The sequence below is a fragment of the Tenrec ecaudatus genome, chromosome 9, assembly GCF_050624435.1.
Source record: "Tenrec ecaudatus isolate mTenEca1 chromosome 9, mTenEca1.hap1, whole genome shotgun sequence".
NCBI lineage: Eukaryota > Metazoa > Chordata > Mammalia > Afrosoricida > Tenrecidae > Tenrec > Tenrec ecaudatus.
The window spans coordinates 57,102,703-57,117,469 of NC_134538.1; the positions used below are offsets into that span (position 1 = coordinate 57,102,703).

General features: G+C 37.7%; 1 protein-coding gene across 2 annotated transcripts in view; it reads right to left on the reverse strand.

Annotated features, from left to right (window-relative positions):
• The window catches only part of ZPBP (zona pellucida binding protein), a 123,719-nt gene that overhangs the window by 100,578 nt on the left and 8,374 nt on the right, over positions 1-14,767 (reverse strand). For both annotated transcript variants that reach the window (XM_075557505.1, XM_075557504.1), the window contains exon 3: positions 8,060-8,185. In XM_075557505.1, coding sequence (XP_075413620.1) covers positions 8,060-8,185 — 126 coding nt within the window. The remainder of the gene's footprint in view (positions 1-8,059; positions 8,186-14,767) is intronic.

Genomic DNA, 14,767 nt, shown 5'->3' on the forward strand with positions numbered 1-14,767 from the left:
GAATGTCTTCCCATGCATCTCGAACCCACTTTGCTATTAACTCTATGTCAGGCTTCATGAGATTTCCTCCTTTTGTTAGTCAGGCTTACCAGATGTGAGTAAAGAAACATTCAAAGCCCTGCAGTGAACAGCGGAGAAACAGCAATCACCCGCGAGATAACAGGTGCTCGCTCGTCTGTTACCTGGGGGTGGGGGGGCAGCGAGATGTTACACTGTTCTGGGGTACCACTGACCCACGTATAAGCCAAACCCCAGCTTTTCAGCACATTTTTTGTGCTGAAAAACTCGGCTTATACACACTATATATGGTAAGTCAAGTTGAAGTAACAGGCCTACCTGGGTATACCATAACATAAGGCATCCAAAAGCTTACAGAAATTGGCATTTTAGAGTTCATTTATCAGGATAATCTCATAGATCCCAAAACGGAGTGCCTTGAGGTCACACCTTTTACCAAAATAGTAAGAAAAAAAATTGTGGAGAGCCTCAGCCTCTCTGAAGACTCCCGTGATTGTTATTTTGTGTCAGCCAGGTTTGACAGTGGGAACGCCTTGAATAAATTAAGAACTTGTCTGCACTGGGGCTGACTGACCCTCATGAAGTTAAAGGCCCATATGCAGTACTTAATCAACAGAAACAAGGGGGTATAGTTGCTATAATAGACAGTAGAGTCAAAGTGGTCATCAGAAAAGCCTGACTCACATTGCCATAAGGCCTTGGCTACTTAGGCAGGGTGTCCCTAGGAGTGAAACAGATGGGAAATCTATTAAAGATTTACTTGATTTATACATTCATAAAAATTCCAGATCGCCGTCCTCTCCTCCCTCTCTCCATTTCTCTGCCACCCCGAGTGCGGTGGTTCTCTGACTTCACCATGTCCTCTCATAAGACTTTCAGGATTAAGAGATTCCTGGCCAAGAAACAGAAGCAGAATCGGCCCATTCCCCAAGGAATTCGAATGAAAACCGGTAATAAAATCAGGTACAACTCCAAGAGAAGACATTGGAGAAGAACCAAGCTGGGGCTGTAAGGAGACCCCTGAAGGGTGGCACGCATGACTGCATTTTCCCAGGCTCAAATTTTGTCCCCATCTGATGACTTGAACTTCTATTGGCAAATAATCTGGTTTATTTCTTGGTTTTTTGCTTCCTAATCAAGTTTAACAATAAATGATGTAAGGCTGTTGGTGTGGAAAAAAAATTCCAGATCAGGTGAATGATAGTCTAACTCAAATCACCAGAATAGTCATTACCCATCATGACGTTCCCAGACTTGAGCCAGTTCACAGACCCACAACACTTTGAACAAAGGAGATGCCAAATCCCTTTGGAAAAGGACCTCACTGCACCAGCAGAGGTTTATGCTGCTCAGCATTCTCCTCCTCTTCCGAAAAAGGAAACGGAGGGCTTTTGAAGAGTAATTGCTCACTTGGGAAAAGGAAATTTTGTGGCTTACTGGACAATGGCTATGAATGGACATTTATCCCAGAAGACTCAAACTATTTTAAAGGTCCATGAGTCAAAGTGGGAGCGCTTGATGGTTAAGTATTAATAGTCTTAGCTCAAACACATCTCACAGAGGATGTGTGTGTGGGGGGGGAGGAGGGGGCTTAAACACATTCTTTAGTAATTTCCTAAGTTCCAGAATGAATTATTAGAATAAATATACTTAGCAACTGGGAGAACCCCCAAATTGGATCCTTGAAATGGGGAATATGGGCTATTTGGTAGGAATAACCAAGTGGAAGCAATTAGAATTGCTTCTACCTAGGAAAATGGTAACGCAAAAGCAACAATGCATTCCTGGTGAGACTGTAGAACTTAGTGCCATCACTAATGACTTGAAGGATGCAGGGTGGTGATTCCCAACACATCTCTATTTACCTTGCTTATTTGACCTCTGAAAAAACCAGGTGGGGAATGGTAGTGGATTACCATAAACTTAACCAGGTAGTGACTTCAGTCGAGCTGTTCCAGATGTGGATTCATTCCTTTAGCAAATGTGATGGTTAATTTTTGCGTGCCAATATGGCATCTGTAAGAAGATATAGGTGGAGTTTAGCCTGTCAATCAGGTTGCGGCCCAGTAACATCCTTTGGAGGGCTGCCCTAGATATATAATGACTGTGGAGCCCAGCTTCTCTCTGTCTCCCTTTTGTTGGTTGGGCAGGTGCCTAATCCAGGTGTCATGACTCAGCACATGTGCCATGCTACCTGTTGGTTCCCCACCCATCTGTGGACCATCGTGTTGTGCTGTTCTATGGCAAGATACTGTTCCACTTTGCCTGTGGGACTACTCTATTTGTCTTTCCATGCCTCCAGAGCCATAACGCCAGCCAGCCACCTTGTGGTTCCACCATGACTTGCTTCTCCACACTACTCGTGCTACTGGCCTCTCTTATTTCTGTCTCTTTGGCCTTTGAGACTAGTGGCGGTGTGAGCTGGAACGGCCTTCAGTACATTAATTGACTCAGGAAAGTGAGTCAGACTGAACTCTGTACTGTGTATGGACTACTTTGCTGTTGTAATTCCTTATCACTATATTTCTAGCTTTGCATCTAGAGAACCCTAAGGCAGCAAATAAACACCTCTCTTGGCATCTACAGCTAGTGATCTGGTGAATACCTTTTTCTCAATGCCAGTTTCAAAGAACCAGAAGCAGTTCACCTTCAGCTGGCACTTCTACAACTTTCTCCCAAGGTTACGTCAAATTTCCAAGAAGATCTCATAATTCAGTCCTCTGGGATTTTGATCACCTTTCTATTTTACAAAATAGCACACTGGTCCATTTCATTGATGGCATTATGCTGATTGGTCCTAGTAAGGAGGATGCATCAATGGCTTTAGACTTAATGGTAAATTATCTGAGCTAGAGTGTGGGAAATTAACAAAAACATTCAGGTGCGTTCCACATCAGTGAAATGTCTAGGGGTGCAATAGTGTGAGGCGCGTTAAGCTATCTCTAGTAACATGAAAGATGTTATTTGTATTTGGCCCTTCCCACAACTACAAAGGTAGCACAATGCCTGGTGGGTATGTTACTCTGGGCTCTATATCAAAAGACTTGAAATGTTGCAGCTTTGAGTGGGACCCATAAAAAGAGAAGGTGCTTCAACAGGTTCATGCTACTGTGGAAGCCACTCTGCCACTCGAGCCATGTGATGCAGCTTGAGTGTCAATAGCAGATAGAGATGAAGTTCTGAATCTTTGTCAGGCCCATATTGGTGACCCACAGTCCAGACTCGTAGGATTTGAAAGCAAACCTCTACCATTCTCTGCATACAACAACTCCATATTTAAAAAACAGCTTTTGGCTTGTTATTGGGCATTAGTGGGGATTGACTGCCTCACCTGACCCACAAAGTCACCATGCATGCCTGCACTAGCCAATATGAACTAGGTGTTGTCTGGCCCACAGAGTCACAAATGTGGACATGCTCAGCAGCACTGTATCATTAAATAGAATTGTAGACAGATAGATAGATAGATAGATAGATAGATAGATAGATAGATAGATAGATAGATAGATAGATAGAGATATAGAGGCTAGAGCAGGATCTGAAGGTACAAGTAGGCTTCATGAAGAAGCCAATGATTTCTAATCATAGTGTATACCCATGGCCTCATGAGGAGTTCTTTATGATCAGCTGACTGAGGAAGAGAAAACTTGCGCTTGGTTTACTGGTGGTTTGCCCGGATATACAGGTGCTACTGAAAAGTAGGCAGCACTAAAGGGCAGTGTTGGAGGGAAATCTTCCCAATGGGCGGGTCATCATGTAGTACACAGATTTGTTCTATTTACCTAGAAGGAGAAATGGATAAATATATATGTGGTTTACTGATATGTGGGCTTTGGTCAATAGTTTGGCTATATAGTCAGGGACTTGGAAGGATCATGATCAGAAAATTGGTGACAAGGAGGTGTGGGAAAGAGGTACTTGGATAGACCTCCATGAATGGGCAAAAAACATGAAGATATTTAAATCTTCATTGAATGTGCACCAAAGGATTACTCAGAAGAACAGAGGTTTAATAGGCAAGTGGATCGTATGACATGTTCTGTGAAAACTAGTCTTTCTCTTTCCCCAGGACTTTTCTGTCCTTGCCCAACGGACCCATGAAAAATGTGGACATGGTGGCAGGGAGGGAAATTATGCATCGACTAAACAACATAGACGTCCACTCACCAAGGCTGACTTGGCTATTGCCACTGCTGAGCGCCCCCTCTGTCATCAGCAAAGACCAACACGGACTCCAAAATTTAGGGCCATTGCTCAGGGAGATCAACCAGCAACCTGGTGGCATGTTTATTACATACAACCACTTCTATCATAGAAAGAGCCTTATTTTGTTCTCAATGGAGCACTTACTCTAGATGTGCATTTCCCTGCCCTGCACTCGCTGCTTCTGCCAAAACTACCATTTGTAGACATACCAAACGGCTTACCCTCCAGCCATGGGGCCATGCTCACGGACTCAACTTGTTGTACCATATTCCTGTTCGTCCTGAAGCAGCCACCTTGCTAGAACAGTGGAATGAGCTTCTGAAGATATAAATGCAGCGCTAGCTTAGGGACAATTTTCTCTAATAGGTATGGTGTGGTGGCTCCAACAGCCAGGATTCAAAGGTCCGGGAACCCAGGGGTAGAATCAGTAGTGGCACCACTAATATTACGTTTAGTGACCATTTCTAGCATTTTTACTTCCTGTCCCAGCAACCCTATGCTCTTCAGGTCTGGAAGTCCTGTTACAAAGTAAAAATATTCCCACCTAGAAATATAGCAGGGAGTCTATTAAAGTTAAGAATTCCTTCTATCCATTTTGGGCTTCTCTGGATAACGGGTAAAGAATGGTGTGGTTATACTGAATGGGGGTCACTGTCTGATTACCAAGCGGAAATTGGATTGATGTTTCATAATGGAGGTAAAGACGACTATGTCTGGAATCCAAGATATTCCTTAGGCCATCTCTTATTACTATTTCTTTGATTAAAATCAGGGGTAAAGTACAGTACCAATCTGACATGACTATTAGTAGCCCTGACACTTCGGGAATAAAGGTTTAGGTCACTTCACCAAACACAGAACCATCACCAGCCAAGACATTTGCTGAAGATAAACAAAATATGGAATGGGTAGTTGAGAAGATAGCTCTAAATAGCAGCTACAACCACAAGACTAGTTGCAAAAAGGAGGACGATAATTGTTATGAGTAATTCCTATTTGTGTGCATGAATCAAATATTTTTGTTTTGTTCACTTATAAAAAATAAGATGAATATGGGGTTAGTGGGTTTCATTTGTATGCATGCTACTTGAATCGTGTTAGGCACAAGTAGGATTTCCAGTTGTCTTTGGTAATTACGTATGGTTAAGAGTAATAGTGAGGAATTATGTTAACTCCTGGGTCAGGGTAGGGGTGGAGTCCAACCTCCTGGGTGTCATAGCCTTTTTGTGTAACAGAGGGCTAGCAGGGTTGAATTCCTTTTGCCCCTGTGCCTTCTGCCAGAGGTTGATCTTGCGCCTAGTTCTTTGATCTCTTGCTGTGTTGCTTGTCGATCCCAAAAGCCTTTATTGGAATACTGTTGGTGTCTTCACTCAACTGACTGATCTCTGCATCCACCAATCTGTGCCCCTGTTGTCTTTGCTTCTTTATCCTGCTTCCTGCTCCTCACTTTCTAGGAGTCAGGAGAAGCCTGTCTTGCTGGTCCAGCGTGGTTACAGGATTTACCTACCTCTACTCCTGGGTAAGCCACTTTCTTTACATAAGTCTCATCCTATACTCAGCACATAGACGTGCCACTGGTTTTCCTTCTTTAGAGAACCAACTGGACACAATAGCATAGTATTGAAGTAAAAGGTTCAGAAACCATTGTGATAAATGCTTTATGTTATAAATAAAAATCACTGAGAGTAGAGAAAAAATATTAAACCAATTTTAAAACTTGCCCTCTAACTCAACAACACATTTAAACAACCTGAATATTTCCTTTTAAAGGAATATACAATATTATGTAATAACATAGTTTGGCTCACTTTTAGGGAAAATGTTATTTGGAAAAATTAAAAATTGATAAGCATGTTTTAATAAAATTAAATAATATTTTAAAATGTATTGTGTATTACATAATGTATATATAATGTATTATGATGAGCTATAAAATTGCCAGACAGCGACCTATGATGTAATGCTGTACTAAAATCTAAAATAAAATCACTACTTTAGGATACCAGACTGTCTTAGACACAGATTTTCTAAATATTAAAACCACTATATTATTATAATTGTAACCATATCAGGATATAATCATATTTGTTAATATCTATAGTTTTATGAAAGTGATTAAAATAAAATATTGTTCATGAAAGATTCCAAGTTAAATTGAATATACACCCAACAAAAAAATATGAGGGGTCTTCAAAAACGAAAGGTAATAAAATCTTCCATGTTCATTCTTAACTCCCCTCAAAACTCTTTTCTTTTTGTTAGCTTATATAGTTCCATATAAAATGTAATATATATTTAATACACATGTTTACATAGATCGCAGACCAATAAAAGTAAAGTTTGATTATAATTCTAGTATTAAATGGTTTACACCTTGACCACCTCACTCATTTATGCTTGCTGCTAGATCTCAAGTATTTATGTTACTGACCACTCCTGATTCCATGGAGATAAGGCATAATCATTCCTATGTTTGATCTTTGCACAAAACCTAGCAAAATGATACCTACAACTAGTCAATATGGACACGCTTAATTATTCACTGACATAAAGTATACAATAACTCTTTATAGTTGGAGCTATTTTTGAATAAAAGTATTATAGAAATTTATGAGATATTCCTCAAATCTATAAAAATATGAATTAAAATAAAAGACAAAACATGTATTTCCTACTAATTTTTTGGCATATATTTGGACAAGTGTGCTGTTTCTTCATTCAGATAGTAAAACAAACCTGTACATATGTGTAGGTGTTCAACCACAAGCCCTGTCTCTAAACAAAAAAAAATGGTAAAGGCAAAGTATCTTCGTCACATATTGTAGTATAGAAAAACTTCCTCAAAGGATATGCAAAAGAAAATTTGGTGCTTCATTCAACATATCTTTAGGAAGAAAATTGACCAAGCCAGATATTTATCAAGACTGAAATAAAAGAGCTGCTTTTAATTTTTCAAATTACACAGTTAAAATGAATATGCTTTTAGCAAATGTAAATTTATAGCTGAAGTAAAATATTTATTGTAAAGTCATCATACAAACAGTATCAATCTGAAAAAATACTAACATGGTGAGAATATGATCTTATTTTCTCAAAGAGTAAAACCTATAAACTGTAAAGCTCCAACTTTGGTGTGCCTCAAGCTCCTTTTTCTCCATGAGTATGAACCTCAATACCCTGCTTCTTTATTTGTAGCTATATCATCAATAATATATTAATAGAACACCACTGTCAATCCAGGGAGTATATTTAAAAGCAGATACTGATACTAAAATATCCATGTTAGTTTCAGTCATTTGTTGAAAACTGGATAACAAATTAAGTTTTATTTGAAATATAATCCATAATGTCAGAATTTTACACAAGAAAAATATAAAGCCATATAAAATAATAACTAATAAAATATAACATTGTTCCTGAATGTTTATACAACATAAAAATCTATACGTATAAATCTATGAATCATTATATTGCTTCATATATTTACACAATTCAGAATGTTTGCTTTTTCTTTTCTATATACCATGTTAAGTAAAATTCGAATTGAGTTAATAAAGATGACTTTTTGAACATTATATTAAATAACTTATTTCTCAACTAGAGATGTATCAACGTAAACTCTCCAATCAGCTGACTCCTACAGTATTGCTATTTCATGTCGAAAAAGGGAACAGATGATAGCAAGTTACACTGTTATAGTCTAACTCCAAAAGAAAATTGTAGAAAAGAATAAATTGAGGAACTATATAAGTATATATAAAACAAAAACCCTTCATTTTCTTCAGAATATATTAGAAACATGAATTTAATTATGATAATTGAAACAAATTCTTACCTGAAACAATTTTGCCTTTTGGCCCATGCCATCGGTATGATGGATCTATCAATTCTTCATTTCGCAGTCGTTGAGTAGCACACAACAAATGTGGACTTCTTTGATGGAGCATGACATATACTTTCACTGAAAATACAAAATTAAAATGTTCCACTACTATTTTATGTTAATTCATTAAATAATACCTTACATTTTTATAGTTGGATTACACATTTCATAGGTTTTCTTAGGATCATTTCTCCTATAGTGCTAAATCTCATGGCCTTCTATGTCAGTAACAAATGTACATATAAATATATCCATTCGTGTATTTGTTACATATATGTGTATGTATGTACACCACAGTGCTATCAAGTAGATTTTAACTCATAGATGCTATCTGCATATGCATATACACGTAAATGCATGCATACACATATACACCTAATGTATATATAGTATGTATTCACTCAGAGCTTACCTATTCTAACCAATTTTATTTCCAAAATACTACTTTACTTATAAAGTATTACAATAGTTCTATATCCAGACTTAATTCTGTTTTGCAAAGTCAAACCTGAAAGTATCTAATAAATGAGTTCATATTAAAAGATTATTAGCGTATTCTCAGTGATGTAACAAATGGAATGCCATTTGGATTGATTCAGTACTTTTTTCAATTTTTTTGATCCAGTAAAATAAAAATTAGTTTTGATAATCAAAAATATTACTTCTAAGTTTCAAAATAAAGCATGATGCTTTTAGGTAGATATTCCTCCTAGGATTAAAAAAGTTCCCTCTATTCTGGTTGGCTTATTTTTTATTTTAAGTTGGGGCAAAAATTTAATAAATGCTTTTTCTATATAGATTAAGATGATTTTCCTTCTTCAATATTTTAACAAAATGATATTAACAAATTGTCTACAGAGCATATTTTACCCAAATATTTCTGGATTCAATATGAAAATATTTGTCTTTGGATATTTGCATCCACGTTTCTGAATTTAGGTTATATATAAAAAATCAGTTTTTTATCCATTTTAATGTTCAGAATATTAAATTATGCTTTTCAAAATTTCATCATGTATTTAGTTGTTCATAAAGCTTCTTAATTTATGCATCAGTTACTTTCTTCTGATAAATTTTGCCAAATTGTATCTACTAATTACTGCACATATTTTCTTTTTGAGCCTCTTTAGTCTTTTCATATTCTTTTATTAATTTCCACTCATTTTTCCTGTTTTTCTTCAGTTTACAAGTCTATGTTCTCCACCTCTTAAAAAAATGTTTACCCAGTCAATGTGCATTCCTTAGAATGGCTTACAGGTCTGTGAGAGTTGGGTTTACCGTGCCAACCTGGCCAATGAGCACATGTGGGATTCATTGAAGGGCAGTTTAATTGAAGGGCAGAGATAAGTGACTTGGCAAGCCTTGTCTGTCTTGTCTCTTGCTCTCTGATGGTCTTCCCTGCCTCAGCTGACAAGGCTCACTTCCTGAAAGACATCCCCGAGGAGTAACCGCATGGACCTACCCAATGCAGCCCTGGGTGCTGGAGCAGCCGTGTGGAGACCCCTGCCAACACTGAGATGCTTACACGCTCAAATTCAGCTTTCCTCCTGCAGTCAGCATCATTGTGTGTGTTTTGTGAGTTTGAGGACTTTGTAGATCGGTGTTGGACACATGGGCTAATGTCGGACTTAGGGATTTGAACTGGACTGGGCTGGGATGCTTTATATAAAACACTCTCATACACATATGAGTTTCTGTGGATTTATTTCTCTAGTCTACCCAGACTAACACAGGTCTTCCTCTATGATGTCTCTACCATATGTATCTTTAAAAAGTCGTCAAGTAGGCTCTGACATAGCAACCCTATCTGTTGGAGTAGAACTGCTTTATAAGGGTTCATCCTGTAAATCATTAGTAAAGCAGGCTGCCACACCTTTGATGAGCAGAACAGCTGGTGGCTTAGAACCACTGCCTTTTCAGATAGTAACTGAGTACTGAGCAACTACACTATCAGTGTATTAGGGCTTCTAACCTACATTTTACAATATACTCTTTTCAGATACTTTACCCTATTGTCTTGAGTTACTTATATAGCTCGATATCAGTAAATCGTACCACACATTTGGGATTTTAATCATGTATATAACTATATGCCTCCTCATATTTGAAGGCTCAACCCAATACACCCTTTTTTTTCTGGCATCTACGATGGGGTGGGTGATCACAGCTATTACTGACCCCTGTTCTTGCTTCTCCTAAATTACATACACATTCCAAGCATAATAAATACATGTAAATCCACCTGGTTTTGTCAAAGCAAGAAAAACACGAAAATAAAATAAGCAATAGTCTTCAATCTCAAAAATAATAAAATGGAAAATAAGATGATACTTCGGGTACATTTGTTGTTAGGTGCTGTTCAGTAGGCTTTAATTCATAGGGAAGCTGTGTACAGCAGAACAAAATCATGCCCAGTCCTACAACATGCTCAAAACTGTACCTATACTTGAGCACATGGCTGCCACCAGCACCAATTCTCGCCATGGATCTTCTTTGCTGCTGACCCTCCAATTCACTAGCATGATGTCCTTCTCCTGGGACTTGTCCCTCCTGATAACATGTCCAAAGCCCACGAGACAAAACCTCAACATTCTCGCTGCTGAAGAACATTCTGACTGTACTTCTTCCCCCCTTAAAAAAAAATCATTTTATTGGGGCTCGTACAGCTCTTATCACAATCGATACACATGTGCATTGTGTCAAATACATTGGTACATTTGTTGCCATCATCATTTTCAAAACATTTTCTTTCTACTTGAGCCTTTTGTATCAGCTCTATTTTCCCTCCCTCCCTTATCCCCCCATGGACCCTTGATAATTTATTAAATTTTTTTCATGTCTTATGCTGACTGATATCTCCCTCCACCCACTTTTCTGTTGTCTGTCCCCCAAGGAGGGGGTTATATGTAGATCATTGTGATAGGTTACCTCCTTTTCCCCCACCTTCCCTTGTTCCCCTCCTGATATCGCTACTCTCATTATTGGTCCTGAGGGGTTTACACAGGTTTATTCATTTTTTTCTCGCAGTCCAAAGTATATTTAATATTTTTGCCAATTCCATAATTCAAAAGCATCAATTTTTCTTTAGTATTATTTAATCCATGAAAATACTATTTCTTAATTCAGATATATCTTAGTTCTTAAAAGTGACATCTGCTTTTTAATATTTTTATTAAAGAGGTCTTGTGCTCCAGATTTGGCAAAGACTCAGAGCAATCCGTGAAACATTTCTTGGAGAGAAACAATTAAATTTTGATAAAAACAAGTTGCTTAAAGTGTTTTGATATGACTCCAGGAGCCCTGAAGCCATCGTGGTTATCAGCTGGGCTATTAGGTTACCACTTCCAGCCCAGCAGCGGCTCCGGGAGAAAGAGGTTTTCTACTCCTGAAACCCCACAGGAGACAGTTACACCTTGTCCTAAAGGGTCAATCTGAGTTGGAACCGACTAGAGGGCAGAGTTTATTCAGGCACCCTAATAGAACTATGGGTTGAACACTTGGACTGATTCGAACCCACTAACTGGTCTTTATGAGAAAGATGAGGCTATCTGCTCTCATATAGATTTAGACTTGAAACCCCTAATAAGTAGTTCTTTTCTATTCTATACTGTTGCTGCGAGTAACAATGAACTTCATGGCAGTAAGTTTGGTTTGGTTTGGTTTGGTTGGTATTCCCATCTACTTCTTTCCAGGGCTGCAAAAACATTGATAACTAATCACAATAAAAATAAGCAGCAACCAAGCACCAGGTCAATTGGAACAGAGTTGCCTTAAAACCTCATGCTCAAAATATGGTCATGGTAGTTTCTTGAAGAGCCCACTTGCAAAGCTATTTTTTCATTTAACTAGGTTAAAGCTCATCTCCTACAAAATGTCTTTCCCTCCAGGGTGTTTGTCAAAAATAGCTAGAGGTAATTATTTAACTTTGAGACTACTTGAAGGGGTATTAGTAATTCAGGCAAACAATGCCCTAACTATAAATAATTTTATTTTAAAGGTAAAGAATTAAATATGCATAGAGGATAAATGAAGTTCCAAAGCATTACTTAAAACCTAGAGGAATGCACACATACATAATATTATGCACATGCCCAGGCCTGTGGGCAGGCTTAAATCCTAACCTCTGAATTTCAGCCTCCACTCAAAAGATATTGAAGGATAAGGATTAGTTTTCCCTTGCCTGTTGCCACATATATTTGACCAAAACTTATATATCTGTCAAAGCTATGTTTCACATTTGAATGCTTAAAATCAATCGCAAGGATTTTAATTAAAAGGTATGGAGTAAAGGATATATATTTTTACAACAATATTCTGTTTAAAAGAGATGTACCTTAGATTCAAAGAAAATGAAATCACATGTATGAAAAAAGATGAACCATGCCAATGATAGATTTAAAAAACCTAATTTGTATCAGACAAAATAGAATTTAAAATAAAATGTGTACAAAGAAAGTTAAGAAAGATGATATAATAAAAGGTTACTCCACCAAGAAGATATAATATGCTAGATCGTGGTACTTGTATAATCATTTGTCAATTTGAGGATTAACTGGGAAAGGGTGGATCTAGCCTGTCAATCAACATATAACCAATGAGGACTCCGTGTAGGCATGGCCTTCTCCTGAGAATTCTGGGAACTCCTGTATTTTCCTCCTTGGAGGTGAGAGACACTTTTCTCTCTCTACTGACTTCCTGCTAGACATCCCTGAGGAGAAGCCACATGAACCTTCCCTGATGCAGCCAGAACCATGGACCTGGAGAAGCCACGTGGAGACCCCTGCCAGCACTGAGGTGCTAACAACGCCGCTGGAACTATAAGACTTCCCACCCACTGGCCTGTGATCTTCTTATATTTGGCATTATTGCATGTGTTTCATGAGTCTGAAGAGGACTTCATAGATTGTTATCAGACATATGGGCTAATACTGGAGTTATGGACTTAATCTGGACTAGACTAGGATATTTTCTCAATATTCAACTGCTCTTGTATATTCACATGAGTTTTTATGGATTTGTTTCTCTAGTGTACCCAGACCAACACATAGATAGATATATATTCATCTAGCAGCAGAATGTTAAAATACATGACAAATAGAAAAGAAACTTTGGACAATTCAATAGTAATAGTTGAAGACTCTTATATGCTACTTTCAATAATGAATAGAACTAGATAAAAAATAAAACAGGAAGTTAAAGATGTGAATAATAACACAAACCAACCAGACCTAATATATATGTAGAACACTTCAGCAAACAAGTAAAATATGCATTCCTCTTAAATATATATTGAATGTACTCTAGGACATACTATATATCCATAATTTCATAAAACAAGTTGTGAATACATTTTGAAGTATTGAAATATTATGATGCATGTTATCCAAGCAAAATGAAATGAAATTAAAAATTCATACACGGAAGGAAAATTGGGAAACTCAGAAATAAGTGAAAATTAAATAACACACTACTAATTAACCAATGCCACCACTTGTCTGTCAGTTCACCCTATCGTAGTGGCTGACGTGTTTGCTGTGATGGTAAAAGCCATGTCACTGGTATTTCCAATACCAGCAGGGTCACCCAGAGTGAACAGGTTACAGCAGAGCTTCCAGACTAAGAACAGACTTTGAAGAAGGATTATGTTGACTTCTTGTGAGGAATTAGTTACAGACAATCTGTGGCTAGCATGGAAACATTGCTTGATATTAAAGAGTTCATAAATAGAAGCCCAGCACCATCAAAGAGAGAGCCAGTCGAGGAGTTGGAATGCACTCCAAATATGCCTGAGGACGAGCTGCCATCGCAAAGCACAGTCGACCAGAGCTGAAATGGACATGTATTGACCATTCTGAGTCGGAAAAGTCATATCAGAAAAAAAATCAAGATCTAGCTTGATGTTTATAATTCTGTCTGTTATGATACAAGAAAATCCAATCAACAAAATTATTATTCAAATTTATGCACCAACAGCTAAAGCTAGTGAAGCGGAAACGAAAGAATTCTACCACTGTCTTCTGTCTGAAATTGATCCAACATGCATTCAAGAGGCATTGATAATCATTGGTGGCTGGAATGAAAAAGTTGGAAACAATGAGTAAAGAACAGTGGTTCTAAAATATAGTCTTGATAGAAACAAAGGCAGAAACCACATGATCGAATATTGCAAGACCAATGGCTACTTCATCAAAAATACCTTTTTAAACAGCACAAATAGCAACTATACATGTGGACTTCTCCAGATGGAATACACAGAAATTTGTAGGAAGAAATGATAGAGAAGCTCAATATTAGCAGTTAAAACCAGGTCAGGAGCCAACTGTAGAACAGACCATCAATGGCTCATGGATAAGTTCAGGTTGAAGCTGAAGAAAATTAAAACAAATCCAAAGGAGCCAAATTTTGACCTTTAGTACATCACCCTTTAATTTCTAGAACATTCCATGAACAGATTAACTGTACTGAACAATATGACAGAAGACCTGATGACTTACAGGATGACATCAAGAACATCATATAAGAAGAAAGCAATGATCAAATTATAGAAAAATATCATTAATATCATATGCAAGTAAAGTTTGCTAGAGGTCATCCAACAATGGCTGCAGCTGCCAGAGGATCAGGCTGGATTCATAAGAGGGAATGGGACAAAGGATATCA